Below are 18,723 nucleotides of genomic sequence, written 5' to 3'. Positions count from 1 at the left end.
TATAATTGGGTGGATTTGTCTGTTTTGCTTTCATTTCTGTCAGTTTTTGCCTCATTTATTGTGGGACTTTATTGTTAGGTGCATGTTTTCTTGGTAACTTGACCTTTCCACTGAGATTTCTCTTTATCACTGGTAAACTTTCTTGTTTTGAAGTTTACTTTGTCTGAGAAAAACAGCTGCTGCAGCTTGTGCTTGATTTGTGTTTTGCATAATGCATCTTTTTAAAAAATTTTTATTTTTAGTCTCTGTATATCATTATATTGGAAAATGGGTTGTTATATAAACAATATATAGTTTTGCCTTAAAAAAAATTAAACTTTCTGTCTCTTTTATTTTCATTTAGCAGCACAAAGATTTCTTTTTTTAATTAAAGCATAATTGACATACGACATCAGTTTCAGGTATATAACATAATAATTTGGTATTTGTATAGTTACCTCTGTCTTTTGTGGATTGACGGTAAAGTGTCTGCCTACAATGCAGGAGGCCTGGGTTCAATCCCTGGGTCAGGAAGATTCTCTGGAGAAGGAAATGGCAACCCACTCCAGAACTCTTGCCTGGAGAATCCCATGGACAGAGGAGCATAGTAGACTCCTACAGCCCATGGGGTTGCAAAGAGTTGGACACGACTGAGCGACTTCACTCTCTCTCACTCTCTGTCTTTTAAGTGTTGTTTTTTTGTTTTTGTTTTTTCCCCATTTTTAACATTTAATGTAATTATTGATGTGGTTGAATTTGGTGGTTTAAATTATTTTTCTCTTTTGTCCTCCTTTTCTGCTTTCTTTTGGATTGAAATTTTAAAAATATTCGACTTTATATATGTATTGGTGCTTTTATCTCTCTCTTTTTAAGTTGTTCCTCTAGGCGTTATATACGAATATTTCACTTCACAGTCTACTTAGAGTTAATATTTTCCCACTTCAAGTGAAACATAGAAACCTTATAGCTATATAGATAATGTTTGTATCTGTCCCTTTGTATTGTAGTTGTCATACATGTTACATCGGTATACATTTAACCTTTCCCCTCACCATAACATGTTATAAATTTTGGTTTCAGCAGTACTGCATATTTTCAGAAACATAAGAGGAGAAAAATAGACTATGATATTTACTCATTTACCATTTCTGTTGCTCTTCCTTCTTTGCTGAAATTCTAGGTTACCCTCTGCTACCATTCCCTTTCTATTTGGAGAACTTCTTTAGCAGTTCCTTTAGAGCAGGTCTGCTGGCAGTGAGTTCTCTTGGTTTTCTTCTGTCTGAGAATATCCTTTGCTTCAATCCTGAACTATACTTTTCATTGAATATAGAATTTTAGGCTGGTAGCTTTTGATATTATCCCACAGGGCCCCAAGACTTCATACACACCCATACACACACACACTCACTCACTCACTCTTGTTATTGACATATCTTTGAGTTCACTGACTGCTCTCTCATCTCCTCTGTGCTCTTGAGCCCATCCAGTGATCTTAGAGTTTTTTAGTCCTAAAATTTTCCATTTGGTGGTTCTTCTTTCTTTCTTTCTTTCTTTTTTTTTTTTTTTTAATAATTTGAGCTTCTGTCCTAAGAATTTCTTTCATTCACTTTAAGGTGTTAACCCTTACCTAATGCGTCATATTTTTAACAGCTGCTTCAAAAGTCTTTGATAATTCTAATATCTGGGTCATCTTGGGGTCAGACTCAAGTAATTGTCTTCTCCCTTGATAGTTGATCAGATTTTTGTTATTGTTCTTAATTTGTTTCTGTAGTTCTGTATTCTCTCCTGCATGTGAGATTCTGTGTCTTCTTAAAATCGTTTCAAAAATGCTGCTGCTGCTGCTAAGTCGCTTCAGTTGTATCCAACTCTGTGCGACCCCGTAGACAGAAGCCCACCAGATTCCCCCATTCCTGGGATTCTCCAGGCAAGAACACTGGAGTGGGTTGCCATTTCCTTTTCCAATTCAAAAATGCTAAGGATCTTTTATTTGTTTTAGTAAACAAGTCAACCCAGTTGGGTTCTACCCAGAGTTCTTTCTCACCTTATGTACAGGTTGATTCCATTAGCTGTTCAGTTTTCTAAATCTTTGCTATGTTCACTTTGCCCCTCCCATTCCCACTAGGTTCATCTAGGATTTGGGCAGTGGTTTATATCATAGTTCTGTTCTGAAAACTTCCTATTCTTCTTTGGCTGTTCCACACATGTATTGCTTGCATTTGAGCCTAGGACTTGGTTCATCATAGAAGTTGGTTCATCATAGAATTAGGAATCTGCTTCTGCATCTCTCTCCTTACAGTGATTTCCTCTGTCTCCCAGGGGACCTTTTCTTTATTCCTCTAGCTGAATGTATGGAGTTCTCTCAGTTTCGGTTTTCTGCCTGTCATGCCTTGAGGTGAAGTGGCAAGAGATAAAAAGAAAATAATAAGGATTCTCTCACACTTTTCACAACAGAGTTCTTCCTTGTTCCTCTGTTCAGAGCAGTGGGTTTTCCCTGGTAGTTTTCTGTGGTCTGCAGTAATGTATTTTCATGGCTGGGACTGGTCTCAGGCCAAGGCTGGGAGAAATAAATAAAGGAAAATGAAAAGTATTCTCTCTGACTTCTTCAGGGGCATTTGCCCTAGTACTCTGACCAAGAAGGTGCGCTTGGCTCAGTTTTTACCGAGCATGCCTATTACACAGTTTTGCCTATTTGGCCCACCCTTGTGTCCAAGCCAGGAAATAAAGGAGATAAAACAAACAGGATGCTCATTACCATCTTATTTGTTGTTCTTCCCTGTTCTCCCCAATCTACCTGCTGTTATTTGTCAGAGGACTCTTGTTGGTTGTATTTTGTGCAGAGTTTTTAGTTGTAATTGGTGGGAGGGAGATGCCAGGACCAAAAGTCAGATTGTTCTGTTTTCAAATAAAAATAAACATGATTAATGTGTAACTTTTATTTGACTAAAGGTACCCATTTTTAAGTGTATAGTTTGAGTTTTGATAAAGATTTTCCCTCATCATTACCAACCATCACATTTTTCAGTCCCTCAAATGCCCTTGTGCCTTATAGCTTTCTGTCACCCCCTCCTCATCCTGCCTTGAATTACCCTGTTTTGGAGGATATAAAAGAATTTAAATATATGTAAGTAATATTTTTAATAGTCCTTTGCATTCTCCCACATAGAATAAATGAAGGAATATTAGATCCAGATTGTCCTAGGCTAGAATTTCCAACTATTGTACTTAATTAGAGGTATGATGGAGAAGGCGATGGCACCCCACTCCAGAACTCTTGCCTGGAAAATCCCATGGACGGAGGAGTCTGGTGGGCTGCAGTCCATGGGGTCGCAAAAAGTCGGGCACGACTGAGCGACTTCCCTTTCACTTTTCCCTTTCATGCATTGGAGAAGGAAATGGCAACCCACTCCAGTGTTCTTGCCTGGAGAATCCCAGGGACGAGGGAGCCTGGTGGGCTGCCGGCTGTGGGGTTGCACAGAGTCGGACACGACTGAAGCGACTTAGCAGCAGCAGAGGTATGATATTGGATAGTTTTTGTATACGCCTGGAGCCTAGTCTTAGTTCTCTCATATTTAAAATGGGAAGTAGGAATGTTTCCCTTACAGAGAGCTTTGAGGATTAAATGGGGCATATAAAGTACTGTGTTGTATATGTGTGCTCAGTCTCTTAAGTCATATCTGACTGTTTTTGACCCTGTGGACTGTAGCCCACCAGGCTTCTCTGTCCCTGAGATTTTCTAGGCAAGAATACTGGAATGGGTTGCCATTTCCTCTCCAGGGGTTCTTCCCTACCCAGGGATCGAACCCACATCTCTTATGTCTCCTGCATTGGCCGGCAGATTCTTTACCACTGGCACCAACTGGGAAGTTCTTACACAGGGTCTGGAATATAGTAGATGTACAATAAACGTTATTTTTCCATCACCTTTCCTTATATTCAATGCACATAAATGACTTGAGCCAGCTGCACTGAGATAGTGATCCAAATATATTTATTTAGTATTGTGAAATATTCTCTTCCCTGAAGTGTAGATCACTGGTAGAATATAGCTATTTTGGCATTATGATGTGGTTTAGCCAAATTTTCCAGTAGTATCCTTCTGGGGAAAATTTTCTGGCATGTACCTCAATAAAGTATTATTATTTTTTTAGGTCTTTATTGAATTTGTTACAGTATTGCTTCTGTTTTGTTTTTTGGCTTTTTGGCCAAGAGGCACGTGGAATCTTAGGATGGAACCTGCATCCACTGCATTGGAAAGCGAAGTCTTAACCATTGTACAGCCAGGGAACTCCGTGTAATTTGGTTTGTTGGCCCTGAGGCCTGTGGTATCTTAGCTCCCCAGCCAGGAATTGAACTTGCTTCCCCAGCACTGGAAGGTGAAGTCTTAACCACTGGACTGCCAGGGAGGTCCCTCTGTACACTACTAAACACACACTTAAACCTACACAGAAATTTTTGAACAGCCAAAACCAGAAAGATTGCCATGTTTTCTTCATCCTGGAGGACCACTGGTCTAATGTTCTGAATCCCTTTGGCAACAAGCACATTTAGGGGTGGAACCTAGGAATCTGTTTTTTAACGGAACATTCCATAGTTATTTTTGAAGAATCAATAAAACAGGTTTGGAAACTCTGGATGAGACCAGTTTATGATGTGGGATCTCAAACACAGAAAAGGCACTTAGCAACATTAGGTCAAAGAGGGCATTTCCCCACCTCTCCCATATTTCTGTTTGCAAGTTGAGACTTAACAGTTCCTGAAAAATTTTCCCCAGTGGCAGAGAATGTATAGTGTTTTGGATGTCCCAAAGTTATAGTTGCAAAATCCCAATGAGTACTACTAAATTTTCCCAATTGATGGGATTATTGCTCTTATTTTAAATATGACTGAATTACTATTTCAGTTACAGGCAAGTGAAAGTTGCTCAGTCCTTTCTAATGGAAATCAGAATTGTGGTTTCCATTAAGAAAAAGTGAAAGTCACTCGGTTGTGTCCGACTCTTTGTGACGCCATGGACTATACGGTTCATGGAATTCTCCAGGCTAGAATACTGAAGTGAGTAGCTGTTCCCTTCTCCAAGGGATCTTTCCAACCCAGGAATTGAACCCAGATCCTCCCGCATTGCAGGTGGATTCTTTACCAGCTGAGTCACAAGGGAAGCCCACAATCCTATTGTAAAAGAGCTGGATATGTGATAATATCTGTATTCTGTACAAATATTATAATTTAGGGTGAGCTAATAGGTTTCTTTTCACCTATTCTTATAGACTGACAGTGTTTTTCTCAAATGGTGTGTTGAAGGAAGATTCTTAAGTCTGAGTCTAAGAAGTAAGGAATACCTAGATGAATTAGCAAAATGTGCTTGGAGCAGAGGGTTGGGACTTACCATATCTGCATCTTTGGCTTTTTTGCCAAAGGTGAGTCGGACACAGCTTAGCAACTAAACAACAGCAGCAATGTGGATGTCTATGAATTTTTGTGACAAATGATATTACTAAGAATAATTGATAGGGATTTCTTTCATGACATTTTTATACAGGATTGCTTTTAAACTAAATCAGTAGATGTGTGTTATTAATTGAGCCATCTCCAGCTCTTTGCGACCCCATGGACTGCAGCTCGCCATGCTCCTCTGTTCATGGAATTCTCCAGGCAAGAATACTGAAGTGGGTTGCCATTCCCTTCTCCAGGGCATCTTGCAGATCCAGGGATCAAACCCAGGTCTCCTGCACTGCAGGTGGATTCTTTGCCGTCTGAGCCACCAGGGAAGCCCAAACACTTACTGTGCCCGGGACATTGCTGTCTAACCATGGTTTATATGCAGAGACCATTTTTGAAATGTTACTTGATATAATAAAATCATGCATAAAGTACAGATGAGCAGACTCAGGTTTGAATTTCACTTTTGGCATTGTAACTAGCTTTAGTGTCTTTGAATAAGTTGGGCTTCCTTCATCTCCTGGGCCCCATCATCTTACTGAGGTAAAACTCTGTTCACTAGTTTCATGGCAAGCGGGAGGCTCTTTGACATCACTGCATGATGATTGGGCACTAAACTTTGGACTCTGTGGTTTCCTGTGAGAAATGAAATGGTGGTTACAGATGATGCTCTATAAATTATTTCATAGTACAGGTATTTTGTCTTTTTCATTAAGAATGGGACTTTTGAATTAAAAATGGTTTGGACTGATTAGAGCTATTCAGTACATAAGATATTAGAAACTTTATTGATTTACAATGTGTTGATCTGGCAGTCTGTTAAATCTAATTGCAAAAAAGTTCACTTTATTAGTGCTTGATTTAATACAGTAGTTTTTCATTTAATTTCTTCTTGGCTTATTGTGAATTCTGCTTTAGAATCTCATAGAAGCGTGACATTAGTGTGACAAACTATTTGTAAATAGTCTTGATCTTAAAATTTTGTATTTTCTTAGGGGAATAAAGAAATACCTTAGGAAGGGTAATTTGGGTGGGGTGTTATAGAAGAGTAAATTCAACCTAAAAAATTCACTAAATGTCAATAAGTGCTATTACCTTAAAATGACTTTTTTCCCCCCCTTCTTTAGAATCCAGCAACTATCACAAGAATACTCCTTAGCCACTTCAATTGGGATAAAGAGAAGCTAATGGAAAGGTAAGGAACTATATTGTGAGCTTTATACTTAGAAGTAATTATGGAAAGCCTGTTGAACTGAATTTATGAGACACAAGTAAGGGATTGATTTATATACTTACCAAACTCGTGTATGAGTAGTATTTGCTTTGATATATTCCCATGTATGAGTAGTATTTGCTTTGATATATTCCCCATCTGTAAGTTTTGCAATAAACCTAGTGTTAAGGGAACTCAGGCTTGTTTCTTCTTTTACTTTGGAGGTGAGGTGTGGTGACTGTGCCTCAATATCTTCTATAATACATCCCCTTGAGTACTGAGAACTAAAAGTAGGTGTTTTTTTGTTTGTTTTTTAAGGACTTGATACAGCCTTAGAACACATGAATAAGATCTTCCTTTAATTACTTAAAACTTTCTTCCCCATAAACTTTTAAATCTACTGTAGGCACAATAATGACATTTCTTCAGTAAATATAAAGAAGTCGCTCAGGGTATCCTTACCAGCAAAACAGCTGTTTGGAGTGATTCTCTGGTTTCAGTGCAGGACTAAATCCCATTGGGCATTTTCTCGCTGGAAATGTTTCTGGTTCTAAAGGCAAGAAATTACAAGGACTGGAGAATGATAGTAATACTGCCGTCTTGATCTTTTTGTCTTTCTTAGATTAGAAATTTGAAGCACTTGGTAATAGGATGAGAGCCGTTATTTATTCTATCAGTCTAAAATTAGCAGTTCTAATTTTAAATGATTTTAAAATTGCATACAGTTTTTGTTACAACCTGAGAATCCAAGTATTATGAGAAATAAATGGAAAATATTTCCTGTGTGACTTTAAAATCAAAAACGCTTTGCAAAACAGATGTTAATTAATACCAAGAATATTATGAAGTTTCTCACATCTTGCACCCCAATACAATTTAATAGTAACAACAATAATTGTTAATTATTGAGCCCTCTGGGCCAGGCATTATTTCATTTTATCTTGGTGATAGCTTTATGGAGCTACAAATTATTATCCCCACTTAATAGTTGTAGAACCTAAGACTTAGAGCTTGATATATTTGTATGAGTTTTGTAACACAAGGAGTTAGCACTTAAACTCAGATTTGTTGGACTCCAAAGCTTATGTTCTTAGACACATACTGTAGAACTTTCCCAGGTGCTTGAAGAATAAAATGCTCCTTGACTAGTGTGGTGGTTTTTTTCCCCCCTATTTTTGTATGGATCTGACCTTTTTTGAAAAAAATCAGTGGTACTTTTAATTTTGGTCAAGTTTGTTTTCAAACTTACTTTATGACACCTCTGTTAGGAAAAAGGTAGGTTTCATTGTTTACATCTGATACTCCTCTGCTGAACTAGACTTATTTTATCAGTATATCCTAAAGGCATTCTCAAATTTGCCCTGCAGCATTGCTGACACTGTTGAAAGCATTCTTCAATTAAATACTATACTTAAGTGTGACGAGTATGAATTGAAATAGGTGACTTCTGAAAACTTCTAGTATGTGTGAACATTTCAGTTTCTCCTTGTAATTCCAGTTTTTGTTTTGTATATTCTGGAGATATATTACTGGGTGCTTGTAAATCTTTTGTGTTTTTAAATCAGTGTGCAATACCTTTTGTCTCACGTAATGTTTCACATTATATCCTATGTTGTCTGATGGTAGCACTGCTATACTTATATTTTGTAATTACTAATAAGTTTAGATTTAGTTACTGATTTCCTTGATTTGTGCTTTATATTTATTATGTTTTCTGTTGGGTTATTTGGCTTGACCAAGTTTCCTTTCCCTTTGTTCCCCCCTAATAATTTCAGAGTTATATATTTTATTTCAGTTTTTTAAGTGATCACCCTTATAGTTTGTATATGTATACTTAACTATAAGTTTATAACAGTATACTATTTATATTCATGTCCTACATAAGACAAAAACTGTAGCATAATTTTCTTCTCTGTCCTCCTCTCTTCTCTCAGTTGGATAAGTTGATATATTTGAAGTTTTCATTTAATGTTAAGCATTTTTACTATTAGTATATTTAACTTTTTTTGTTTTTTGGCTAAATTTTTTTTTTTTTGGCATCCCACTGTTTACTCCATATTTACTTTTTTTTCCTCCCTCGAGAATAATACATTTTTTAGTGCTTTATGAGAAATTTTTTTTTTTTAATTTTAATTGGAAGATAATTACTTTACAATATGGTGATGGCCTCTGCCATACATCAACATGAATAGGATGTACGCATACATGTGTCCCCTTCCTCAAGAAAAATTCTTAATAGTTTGAAATTGTGGAGTAAGTTTGGAAAATATAGCTAATTGCACACTTCAAGTCTGAGGACTCATGTTTTTAGTTTGGGAAATTCTTAGCTATTATTTGTTTAATATTACCTTTTCTCCATTCTCTTGTTGCTTTCTAGAATTCCTGTTGGTTATATGTTGAGACTTCTGGATCTCTTTTCCACCTTTTTAAAAAATGCTTCTTCTGTACTTGTCTCTTTACTTTGGTCTGTGAAAGTTCTTCAGGTTTACCTTTAATTCACTAATTTGCTTTTCTTATTGCATCAGCTGTTTAGCCATCTTGAATTGTTTAACAGTATCCAACTTACTCATTTTAATAACTTTATTCTTGTTTTGTGGGTGCTGTCTCTCTAGGCTGGTGTCAATAAATAAACTTAGAGTTTAAAATATGTATTGGTATTTTGTGTATCCTTCAGAGTATATTATTTTCAAATTGGTCACATTCTGGGCTATAATACATTCCAAGAAAAATTGATATGTTGCTTCCATTTTCACACTTGCAAAAAACTCAGAATCCAAAATTGAAATTATTAAAAGTTAGAACTAAATAATGGCAGGTCAGATGTGGAATGTGGCTGAAGAGGTACAGTGAAATTTATAGTCAGTATCTATTAAAAAAGATAAATAGGGAGAAAACAAACTGAACCTTTGAAACAGGAAGTTAGAAAAGTATATAAAATAAACTCAGAGAGTAGAATAGTTATTTAAGATAGAAACAGCATTAGTGAACTAGGGAACAGAAATAAACATCTTTGAAATGGGTAAAGGGAAATAAGAGAATGAGAAACAAGACCTAGATACCTGTTACCTGAAATACATAAAGAATTCTTGGAACTCAGTAGTAGGATAAAGACCCAATTTTAAAGTGGGCAAAAATCTTAATACTTACCTTATCAGAGAAGATATACAGACGTCAAGTAAGCATATGAAGAGATATTTAACATCACATATCATCATTAGGGTACTGCTCATTAAAATGGGATTGTCAAAATTACCACCACACACCTTGGTTAGCGTGACCAAAATCCAGAAAACACCACCAAGTACTGATGAGGATGTGGAAAAGCAGGAATTCTCATTCATTGCTGTTGGGAATGCAAAATGGTCCAGCCACCTTGCCTCCAGTTTGGAAGTTTCTTATCATATAATCCAGTCACGCATCTTAATAGTTAGCCAAATGAGTTGAAAACTTGTGCCCACCAAAACCTGTACATGGGTATTCATAGCATCTGTATTCATAATTGCTAAAACTTGGAAGCAACCGAGATATTCTGCAGTCGGTGAGTGGATGAACAAACTGTGGCACATCCAGGCAATGGAATATATCGTTGCTAAAACGAAGTGAGCTATCAAGCCATGAAAAGACATGAAGGAACCTTAAATGAGTATTGGTAAGTGAAAGAAACCAGTCTGAAAAAGTTGCATACTGTTTGATCCCAAGTGTATGACATTCTGGAAAAAGCAAGATTATGTAAATAATGAAAAGATGTTGCCAGAAGGTAGAGGGATACAAAAAAAATCTTTTGGGCAGTGAAAGTGTTCTTTATGAAACTGTTAGGATAAGTATATGTCAACTATACATTTATCTAAATGCATTGACTGTATAACACCAAACCTGACACCTAATGTAAACTGTGGGTGACGGTGATGTGTCAATGTAGGTTCATTGCATCAAATGTACCACTCTTATGTGAGATATTGATGGAAGGGGAGGTTGTGTGTGTGTGTAGTGGCAGGGGTTATACAGGAAACCTCTGTACTTTCAACTTTGAGCTTAAAATTGCTCTTTGAAAGGTAAAGTTTATTTTGAAAAAGAGGGAGATAAATCATTGTAAATCATTGGCAAATGTGATTGGGGTAAGAGGAAGAGGCACAAATAAACAACATTGGAAATAATGTATAATTATGGTTAGGAAAACCTATTTCAAAAGTTTTAATTAATACTGTGTATACCACCACGGGGCTTCCCTGGTCTCAGGTGGTAAAGAATCTGCCTGCAACGCTGGAGACCCATGTTCCATCCCTGTGTCGGGAAGATCCCCTGGAGAAGGGAATGGCAACCCACTCCAGTATTCTTACCTGGAAAATCCAATGGACTGAGGAGCCTGGTGCATTACAGTCCATGTGGTCTCAAAGAGTTGGACACGACTGAGCGACTACACACTTACACCACTTATACCATTACGTGTGAAAGGAAATTAGCCATCTTCCAAAGAAAAAAGTAGGAAGACAACTGCAGGAAAATGTAAATACACTAGAAGATCCCTCTCCTTTCCCAAAAAGCACCAGATGATTTTATGTTCAAGTTCTATCTTAAACCTTTAAGGAGCTACTGGTTCCTAATGAAAATTATTTTAGAATGTAAAAAAAGATAAGGCATCATTATTTCATGTTAGCCAAATCAGAATAAATCTGGTTATGATATTTGACAAAGACAGCATAAAAAAACTACCTTTGTTATGAACATAGCTTTTGATTTCATGAATAAAAAATAATTGAAATAATAATGGTCTAGTAGAATTTCTCCTAAGAATGCAAGAATGGTTCACCTTTAGGAAAAAACTTGTCTGTAGCATTTACTACTTTTAACAGGTTGATGAAGAGAAGCCAGAAGGTAATTATAAATGTCAGCAATGTATTAATAATATTGTGTATTTACCCCTGAGTCAGAAAAAAAATAATTTTTTGCAAACTAATAAGGTAATTGCTTAGATTAATAAAGGATATCAACTAATAACCTATAGCAAAGCTATACATAATTTTGAAATATTAGAAATGTGCCAGTTAAAATCAAACAAGGTTATTGACGGTCACCACCATTTAAATGTACTGGGAGTTCTAATACATAAAATAATGCATGGAAAATTAAATAAGTGGCATGAAGATTGTTTTGGGGATGGGAGGATTATGGATTTTTAAAAATTCTTTATGCTTTTTTGTATTCTGTGAATTTCCCTTAAAATAGCAGAAAAGTTTATAACAAAATAATTACTTAATTCAGAAAATAAACATTTACTTGTAATGAAAGCACTTTTCTGTAAAAAAAAAAAAAAAGACTTCTCTGGTGGTCCGGTGGTTAAGACTCTGTACTTCCAGTGCTAGAGGCGTGAATTTGATCTCTGATCGAGGACCTAAGATCACATGTGCTGCACAGCATGACCCAAAGAAAATAAAACATTAAAAATAATTCTTTTAAAAAAGAAATTCATATAAGAGAAATTCTGTGAAGACAATATAATTGTTACCCAGGAGACTCAAGACAGTTAGTTGGTAAGCTATTAAAGTACATAGAAATTACCTAAGAATTTTTGTAAATGTCAATGCCCGGGCCCTTTTCCATTCTTACCTCTCCTCTCACCCCATTAATATCCTTGAAGAATGAAAAGAAACACGGAATTATAAGGAGGCTTAGCTTCAGTGACACTGTGCGTCTCCCAGTTCTTAAGTATAAAAGTGAAAGTTACTTGTATGATAATTTTATAATATTTAGGATCCCAGGAATTGCAAGCAAAGACAGATAATATGGCCAGTGAATTTTGTTACATAGCATTAAAAAAAAATCTTGTTTTCCAGTTGGTGACACAAAATGAATTCAAGTATTATTTCTATTCATTTTGACATACTTAAAGATGATTCTTACCTTAGTAAAAATTGTGAAGTTTTAAATTTCTTTCTCTCTCTTTTCCATATACTAAGCATATCAATATTTCTTGTGTTTATTAGTGAGCCATAGTCCCTGTCCTGGAGGAGGGAATCCATAGTCCAGCAATAGCAATATAGGTATAAATAGATTCTTAACAATAATTCTTCTTACTTGCCTCCTGGACTTCTAGTCCATAGCTTAAACAGATCTGTCCTGACCCTAAACATGAGTGATTTATTCTTTTGAAAAATAAATTTTGTTGAAGGTGGGGAGGGGCTGGTAGACAAGGGACCATTTTAACTTTCTGGTCTCTTTTGTCTCTTACAACAGCTTTCCAGACTTTTGCCATTTTCTTTCTTACCCAGCATTCTGCTTTTTAACTCTGCAGATATCTTTATTTTCTGTTTTACAAATTAAATAGAATTTTCTCTATTGACTAGGCTTCTTCCCATGATCCTCCAGGTGAACAAATCAGAGAATCAGAAGTACAGCAATAACAAGTCTGTCTTTCTTTAAGGCCAACCTTTCCATCTGGGCTTTGATTCTATCATAATTTTTGTGGGATGTTGCTTTCATTATTTAATTTGTTATCTTGAACTGTCTCCTTTTCTGGTATATCAATTAGGGTTTTTATTTGTAAGCAAACTGAGAAGTTAAGTGGAAAAGACATTACATATTGAGAATCAGCCGTGAAGTCTGAGTTCAGGAAAATGCCGAACTTTTAATGGAAGAGCTGTTCCTGGTGCTATTGGACACAGGCATCACAGCTTGTAGCATCAAATATTGAGCGTGTGACACCACGACTAGTAATTCTGCTATTGCAGTCTTTGAAAATTGAGTATCTCCTTACCTCTGATAGAGTAAATTTCTCGTTGAAGAACACTTGTGTCTGACTCTTCACGACCCATGTACTGCAGTCCACCAGGCTCCTCTGTCCACGGGATACTGGAGTGGTTTGTCATTTCCTACTTGAGGGTGTCTTCCCAACCCATGGATCGAGCTAGAGTTCCTTATGTAGAAAATACCTCACTAGTTTTTCATTCCTAGCACTTAACACAATTCCTGACATATATAGTGTTTAGTAAATACTTTAAATTCAGCCCTTTCTAGCTTTTGTTTTTCTACAGTAGAACTTTTATTTTAATGTATGATATGCATATAAATCAGATTTCAGTTTGTCAGGAGTTTGAGACAAATCCACCTACCACCACCACCCTGTGCCAGATTAAACTCCTTTACAGTTAGTAGCAAGTAACAAGTTGGTATCTTCTTTTCTGCAGCTCAGATTTCTTTTCTTATAGGTATGTTTTGTTAAATTTTAATACTCACTGTAGTCAGTAATATATAAGGTGAATGTTAGTTAATAAGTTAACTGGCCTGTCTGAAGTGAGGAGCAGTACAGGTGGCTGATGACTACTTTTAATGGACAGGTGTGATCAAAGAATCTTAATAAAAATGGATATCAGTCTTTTCCACCCTATGTTGCAAATAGCTTTCCACTTTTCATTCTGAAGCATTAACACCCATTGAGTAATTAAGTATGGGGGTTAGCCCTTGTACGTTATTGTGATAGTATGTAGCTTTCCTTAACCACATTAATAATAGTATATTGCTTCACAGATAACTGCTAGAATGTGAAAGTAAAGTTGGTTTGTCAGATGGCAGACTTTTGTGATAGCATTCATCACTGTTCTACAGTATAGCAGTTTTTCCTCTTCAAACAACTCAGGTGTTAGTGGGGAGCAGTGTATAGAAAGCAGCAAATGTATTATCTTATTATTGCTATTGTGGTTAAGAATTTATTGATGAGATAGCATTTGATTGGACTTAGAAGGTCAGGGGAATGTGAAAACCTGGGTATTACAGGTTCAGAAAATAGTTTTGGTATGGGGGGTGTTTAAGGAACATGTGTTGAATGGTAATTGAGATTTACATGAAGAATAGAGAGGAAATGATTGGATGTGTTTAGTGGAAAGTACATTTTGGAAGACCTTGAATGCTTAGCAAATAAAATTTGACTTTTCCACTGTTTAGTGGAAAGCCCTTAAAAGTTTTATGGAGAAATTTAATATAAAAACATTATTATAGAAAAAAAACTAACAGTATGAGCTGATTGAAGGCAAGAAGACCAAGTGGAAGACTATTTCAATAATACAGATAAAAATTGGCTTGACTTAGGTTGGGTGACAGTTAATTGAAAGCAGAGTATTGATGAAAGAGATGTGAAGGAGTTTAACAGAAAATAAAGGAGACTGGAAAACTTCTGGGACTCATTCCATCCACTAAATATAATAACAAAGAACATCTGATAATTAGTAAAATAAGAAATAGAGGGTTAAAACCCAAGAGAACATGGAAATCTAGACAGATGAGCCAAGTACCCCGGTCTGCTGTGCCCTAGAGGCATATGCTGATCCAGAAGAGGTAGCCAGGAGACTGAGCTGTGGTTTTTGTTCGCCTTTGGTTAGTGAGAAAAAAGTTGGAGTTCTCATCTCACTAAGAATGAGGATTAGGTAAACTAGCTCTCCTAAAGACTGAAGATAGTATTCAGGTCATCTGAGTGGCCCAGAAAACCTCAAGCCTTGAAGTTGAATTAAGATGGTTCCAAACTGTTAATGTACCCAGACACCTGACAGAACCAAGTATAAATTTTTTCTAGGGAAAAGCAGCAAGGCCTCAAACTACTTCCTCAAATTATTTTTTATAATTAAAGTATACTAACTTGAGATTCTAGGTATTAGAATTAGTCACACTAAATTAGTAAACTAAAACAGGTATGCTTTTATCAGGGAATTAGAATGTATGAGCTGTCATACAGATTCAGAAGGAAAAAAAAAGCTTATTAAAATAAGCAAAATTAATTCAGTGAATTAGTTTAACAGCTAAACAGATTTAGTGTACTATTAGATTGGTGCAAAAGTAATTGAAGTTTTGGATCCTGAATTTTAAATCATTGTAACTAGGCTCAAACACATGTTCGTGTTAATTAATCAAAATAGGAACTGTTATAATCAACACGTTTTTGCCAATGAGAAATAAGTTTGTTTATTCCTGTAGCATAAAACTCCATGTGTTAGGAGTTGACAAACTCTTGGAAAGCGTTTTCTGCCTCCTGCTGGTTATGGAACATTTTCCCTGCAAAAACTTGTTGAGGTGCTTGAGGAATGGTGGTTGGTTGGTAAGAGGTCACGTAAATACGGCTGAGGCAAAACTTGTGGCGCAGTTCTTTCTGTTTTGAAGCCTTGGCTGTATGGCGTGCAGTCAGGCATTCCCATGGAGAAGAGTTGGGCCCCTTCTGTTGACCAGTGCTGGATGCAGGCATTGCAGTTTTAAGTGCATCTCACTGATTTGCTGAGCATACATCTCAGATGTAATGGTTTCACCGGGATTCAGAAAGCTGTAGTGGATCAGACTGGCAGCAGACCATTGAGCAGTGACCATGATCTATTTTTGGTTCAAGTTTGGCTTTGGGAAGTGTTTTGCGGCTTCTTCACTGTTTAGCCACTGATCTAGTTGTCACCTGTTGTATAAAATCCACTTTTCATCGCACTTTGCAATCAGATCAAGAAATGGTTTGTTGTTGTGTAGAATAAGAGAAGGCACTGCAAAATGATGATTTATAGTCAGCTTATGAGGCACCCACTTACCATACTTTTTCACCTTTCCAGTTGGCTTCAAATGCCAAATGACCATAAAATGTTTGATGATGAGTTCTTTGGCAACTTATCCCGTAGTTTTAAGAGGATCAGCATTGATGATGGCTCTCTCAGTTGGTCATTGTCACCTTCCGATGGCCAGCCACTGTACTCCTTATCTTCAAGGCTTTCGTTTCCTTTGCATAACTGCTTGAACCACCACAGCACTGTACATTCCTTAGCAGTTCCTGGGCCAGATGCGTTGTTGATATTGTGAGTTGTTTCTACTGCTTTATGACCAATTTTGAACTTGAATAAAATCACTCGAAATTTCTTTTTGTCTAACATTATTTCTACAGTGTAAAATACATATAAATAGCAAGCAATAAGTCATTAGCAAAAAACATAAAGCAAGAACTGTGCATTAAAATGGTGTATAACATAACCACATTTATTTAAGAATGTATTCCAGTATCAAATTGCAGATTTCAGCAGTGCAAAATGCAATTACTTTTGCACCAACCTAATAGGAAATCAAAACACTATTCAGAATTATGCACACACACTGATGGATGGAAAATACACAAGAGAAGAAACATAAAACATACAAGAAGGTCTCCATTGAGTTTAGAAAAAGAGGAGAAAATGGGGCAGAGGTGATATTTGAAGCTTTAATGACCAATTTTTATAGATTGGTAAGAGATTTTAACTGTTCCCATGCAAAATAATATTCATTGGAAGGACTGATGTTGAAGCTGAGACTCCAGTACTTTGGCCACCTGATGCAAAGAGCTGACTCATTGGAAAAGACCATGATGCTGGGAAAGGTTCAAGGCAGGAGAAGGGGACAACAGAGGATGAGATGGTTGGATGGCATCACCGACTCAATGGACACGAGTCTGAGTAAACTCTGGGAGTTGGTGATGGACAGGGAGGCATGGCGTGCTGCAGTTCATGGGGCTGCAGAGTCGGACACAACTGAGTGACTTAATTGAACTGACTGATGCATAATACAATGCTGTTTTTATTGATTCTAAGATGTAGTTTTTCACACCTTAGATATTTGTCTGAAATCTAAATGCATCTTTCAGTTGATGGCACCTTACAGTCCAACAAGATTGATAATTTGACTTATGTGAAAAATTTCCCATTTCACTTTCTGGTAAGATCATTAATTTTGGTGCCAAAGCATTTTATTAAATATGGTAAAAAGAAATCTACATTTTAAAACATCGTAGTAAACCTGTAAACATAAACAGACAATCATAAGAGCAATAAGATACAAGAAGGATTATTTACAAAAAGTGAAACTATGTGTGTATATATATAATGTATGTAGAGGGAAAAATAGAAATTGAAAGTATATATTCTTCCAGAGGATAGCTGATTTCCCAGTACTAAAAGTGAAAGTGATGTTAGGATGATCCCTCAGTAGATGAAAGAAAATAAGTGCTAATCTAGAATACTATTTAGAATACTATAATCATGGAAATGTGTTCAGAAACGGTGCTATCCTTTAATATTAAAGTGGCTCTGTGTTGTACCTAGCATTTGTATTTTTTAAGCCAACATTTCAGATTCTATCCATGTTTATTAAAGTTTCAAATATTCATAAATGCTATTTAAGCAACTATTAGAATGTTAAGGGAAAATAATTGTAGACAGCTGCCTAATTTGTGCTAAAACATGTATAAATACATGTAAAGTGCATGTATAAGAATAGTAATGAGCTAAGCTTTCATCTTAAGTCTCAAGATGATGAGCTAGATATGTCAAATAGAAAAAGAACAAAATAAATTCAGAGAGAATATGTACAAGAAGAAATACTGGGGGAGACTTTAATGAAATGGAAAAGAAACATACAGTAAAAGGGATCAAGAAGACAAAAGATGAGATTAGTCAAGAAAAGAAAGCACAAATAACCAATATCAGTAATGAATGTCCCTTTGAATCCTAAGATACTTAAAAAAAAGATACTGTTAATAACTAGGTTGAAATTTTACATGAAATGGATAAATTCTTAGGAATTTGCTTTTACAAAAATTTACATAAGAAAGATAAAACTCTTATGGGGTTATAACTGTGAAGTGAAACTTTGAATAAAGTCCAAGTCCAGATTGGATACACTGGGAACTTGGACCAACATTTAATGAGACAGAAATTCTAACCTTATAATACATAACTTTATATTCTTTTAGAAAACAGAAAGAGTTTGCTCCCCCTTCTTGAAGGTATCACAACGTTGATACTAAAGCTCAAAGGAAAATTACACGTCAGTTTCTATCATATACATAGATGCCAAGGGAAACAAAAACCCCAAATATTTGCAAATTGAATCCTGCAGTACATAAAAAGAATTAATAATCCAGCATGGCCAAGATTTATCCCAGAAATGCTAGGTTGGTTTAACTTGAAGCAGTTAAATATGGTCACTGGAACAAATAAATGAGAATAATATTTCAGTAGATGCAGAGGAGCAGTTGCTGAAAATTAACGAATTATTCATGATTTTAAAAAACACCATTAGCAAAGTAGGCACAAAAGGAAACTTAATCTAAA

At 36.1% G+C, this 18,723-nt stretch overlaps 1 protein-coding gene across 1 annotated transcript in view; it reads left to right on the top strand.

Annotated features, from left to right (window-relative positions):
* The window catches only part of ARIH1 (ariadne RBR E3 ubiquitin protein ligase 1), a 105,528-nt gene that overhangs the window by 42,099 nt on the left and 44,706 nt on the right, over window positions 1-18,723 (top strand). The window contains exon 3 of the mRNA XM_010831423.1: window positions 6,543-6,610. Coding sequence (XP_010829725.1) covers window positions 6,543-6,610 — 68 coding nt within the window. The remainder of the gene's footprint in view (window positions 1-6,542; window positions 6,611-18,723) is intronic.

The sequence above is a fragment of the Bison bison genome, unplaced genomic scaffold (genome assembly GCF_000754665.1).
Source record: "Bison bison bison isolate TAMUID 2011002044 unplaced genomic scaffold, Bison_UMD1.0 scf7180017864526, whole genome shotgun sequence".
Classification (NCBI taxonomy): domain Eukaryota; kingdom Metazoa; phylum Chordata; class Mammalia; order Artiodactyla; family Bovidae; genus Bison; species Bison bison.
Note: the sequence above shows the minus strand (reverse complement) of the source record. Positions and strands in the feature narration are given on the sequence as shown.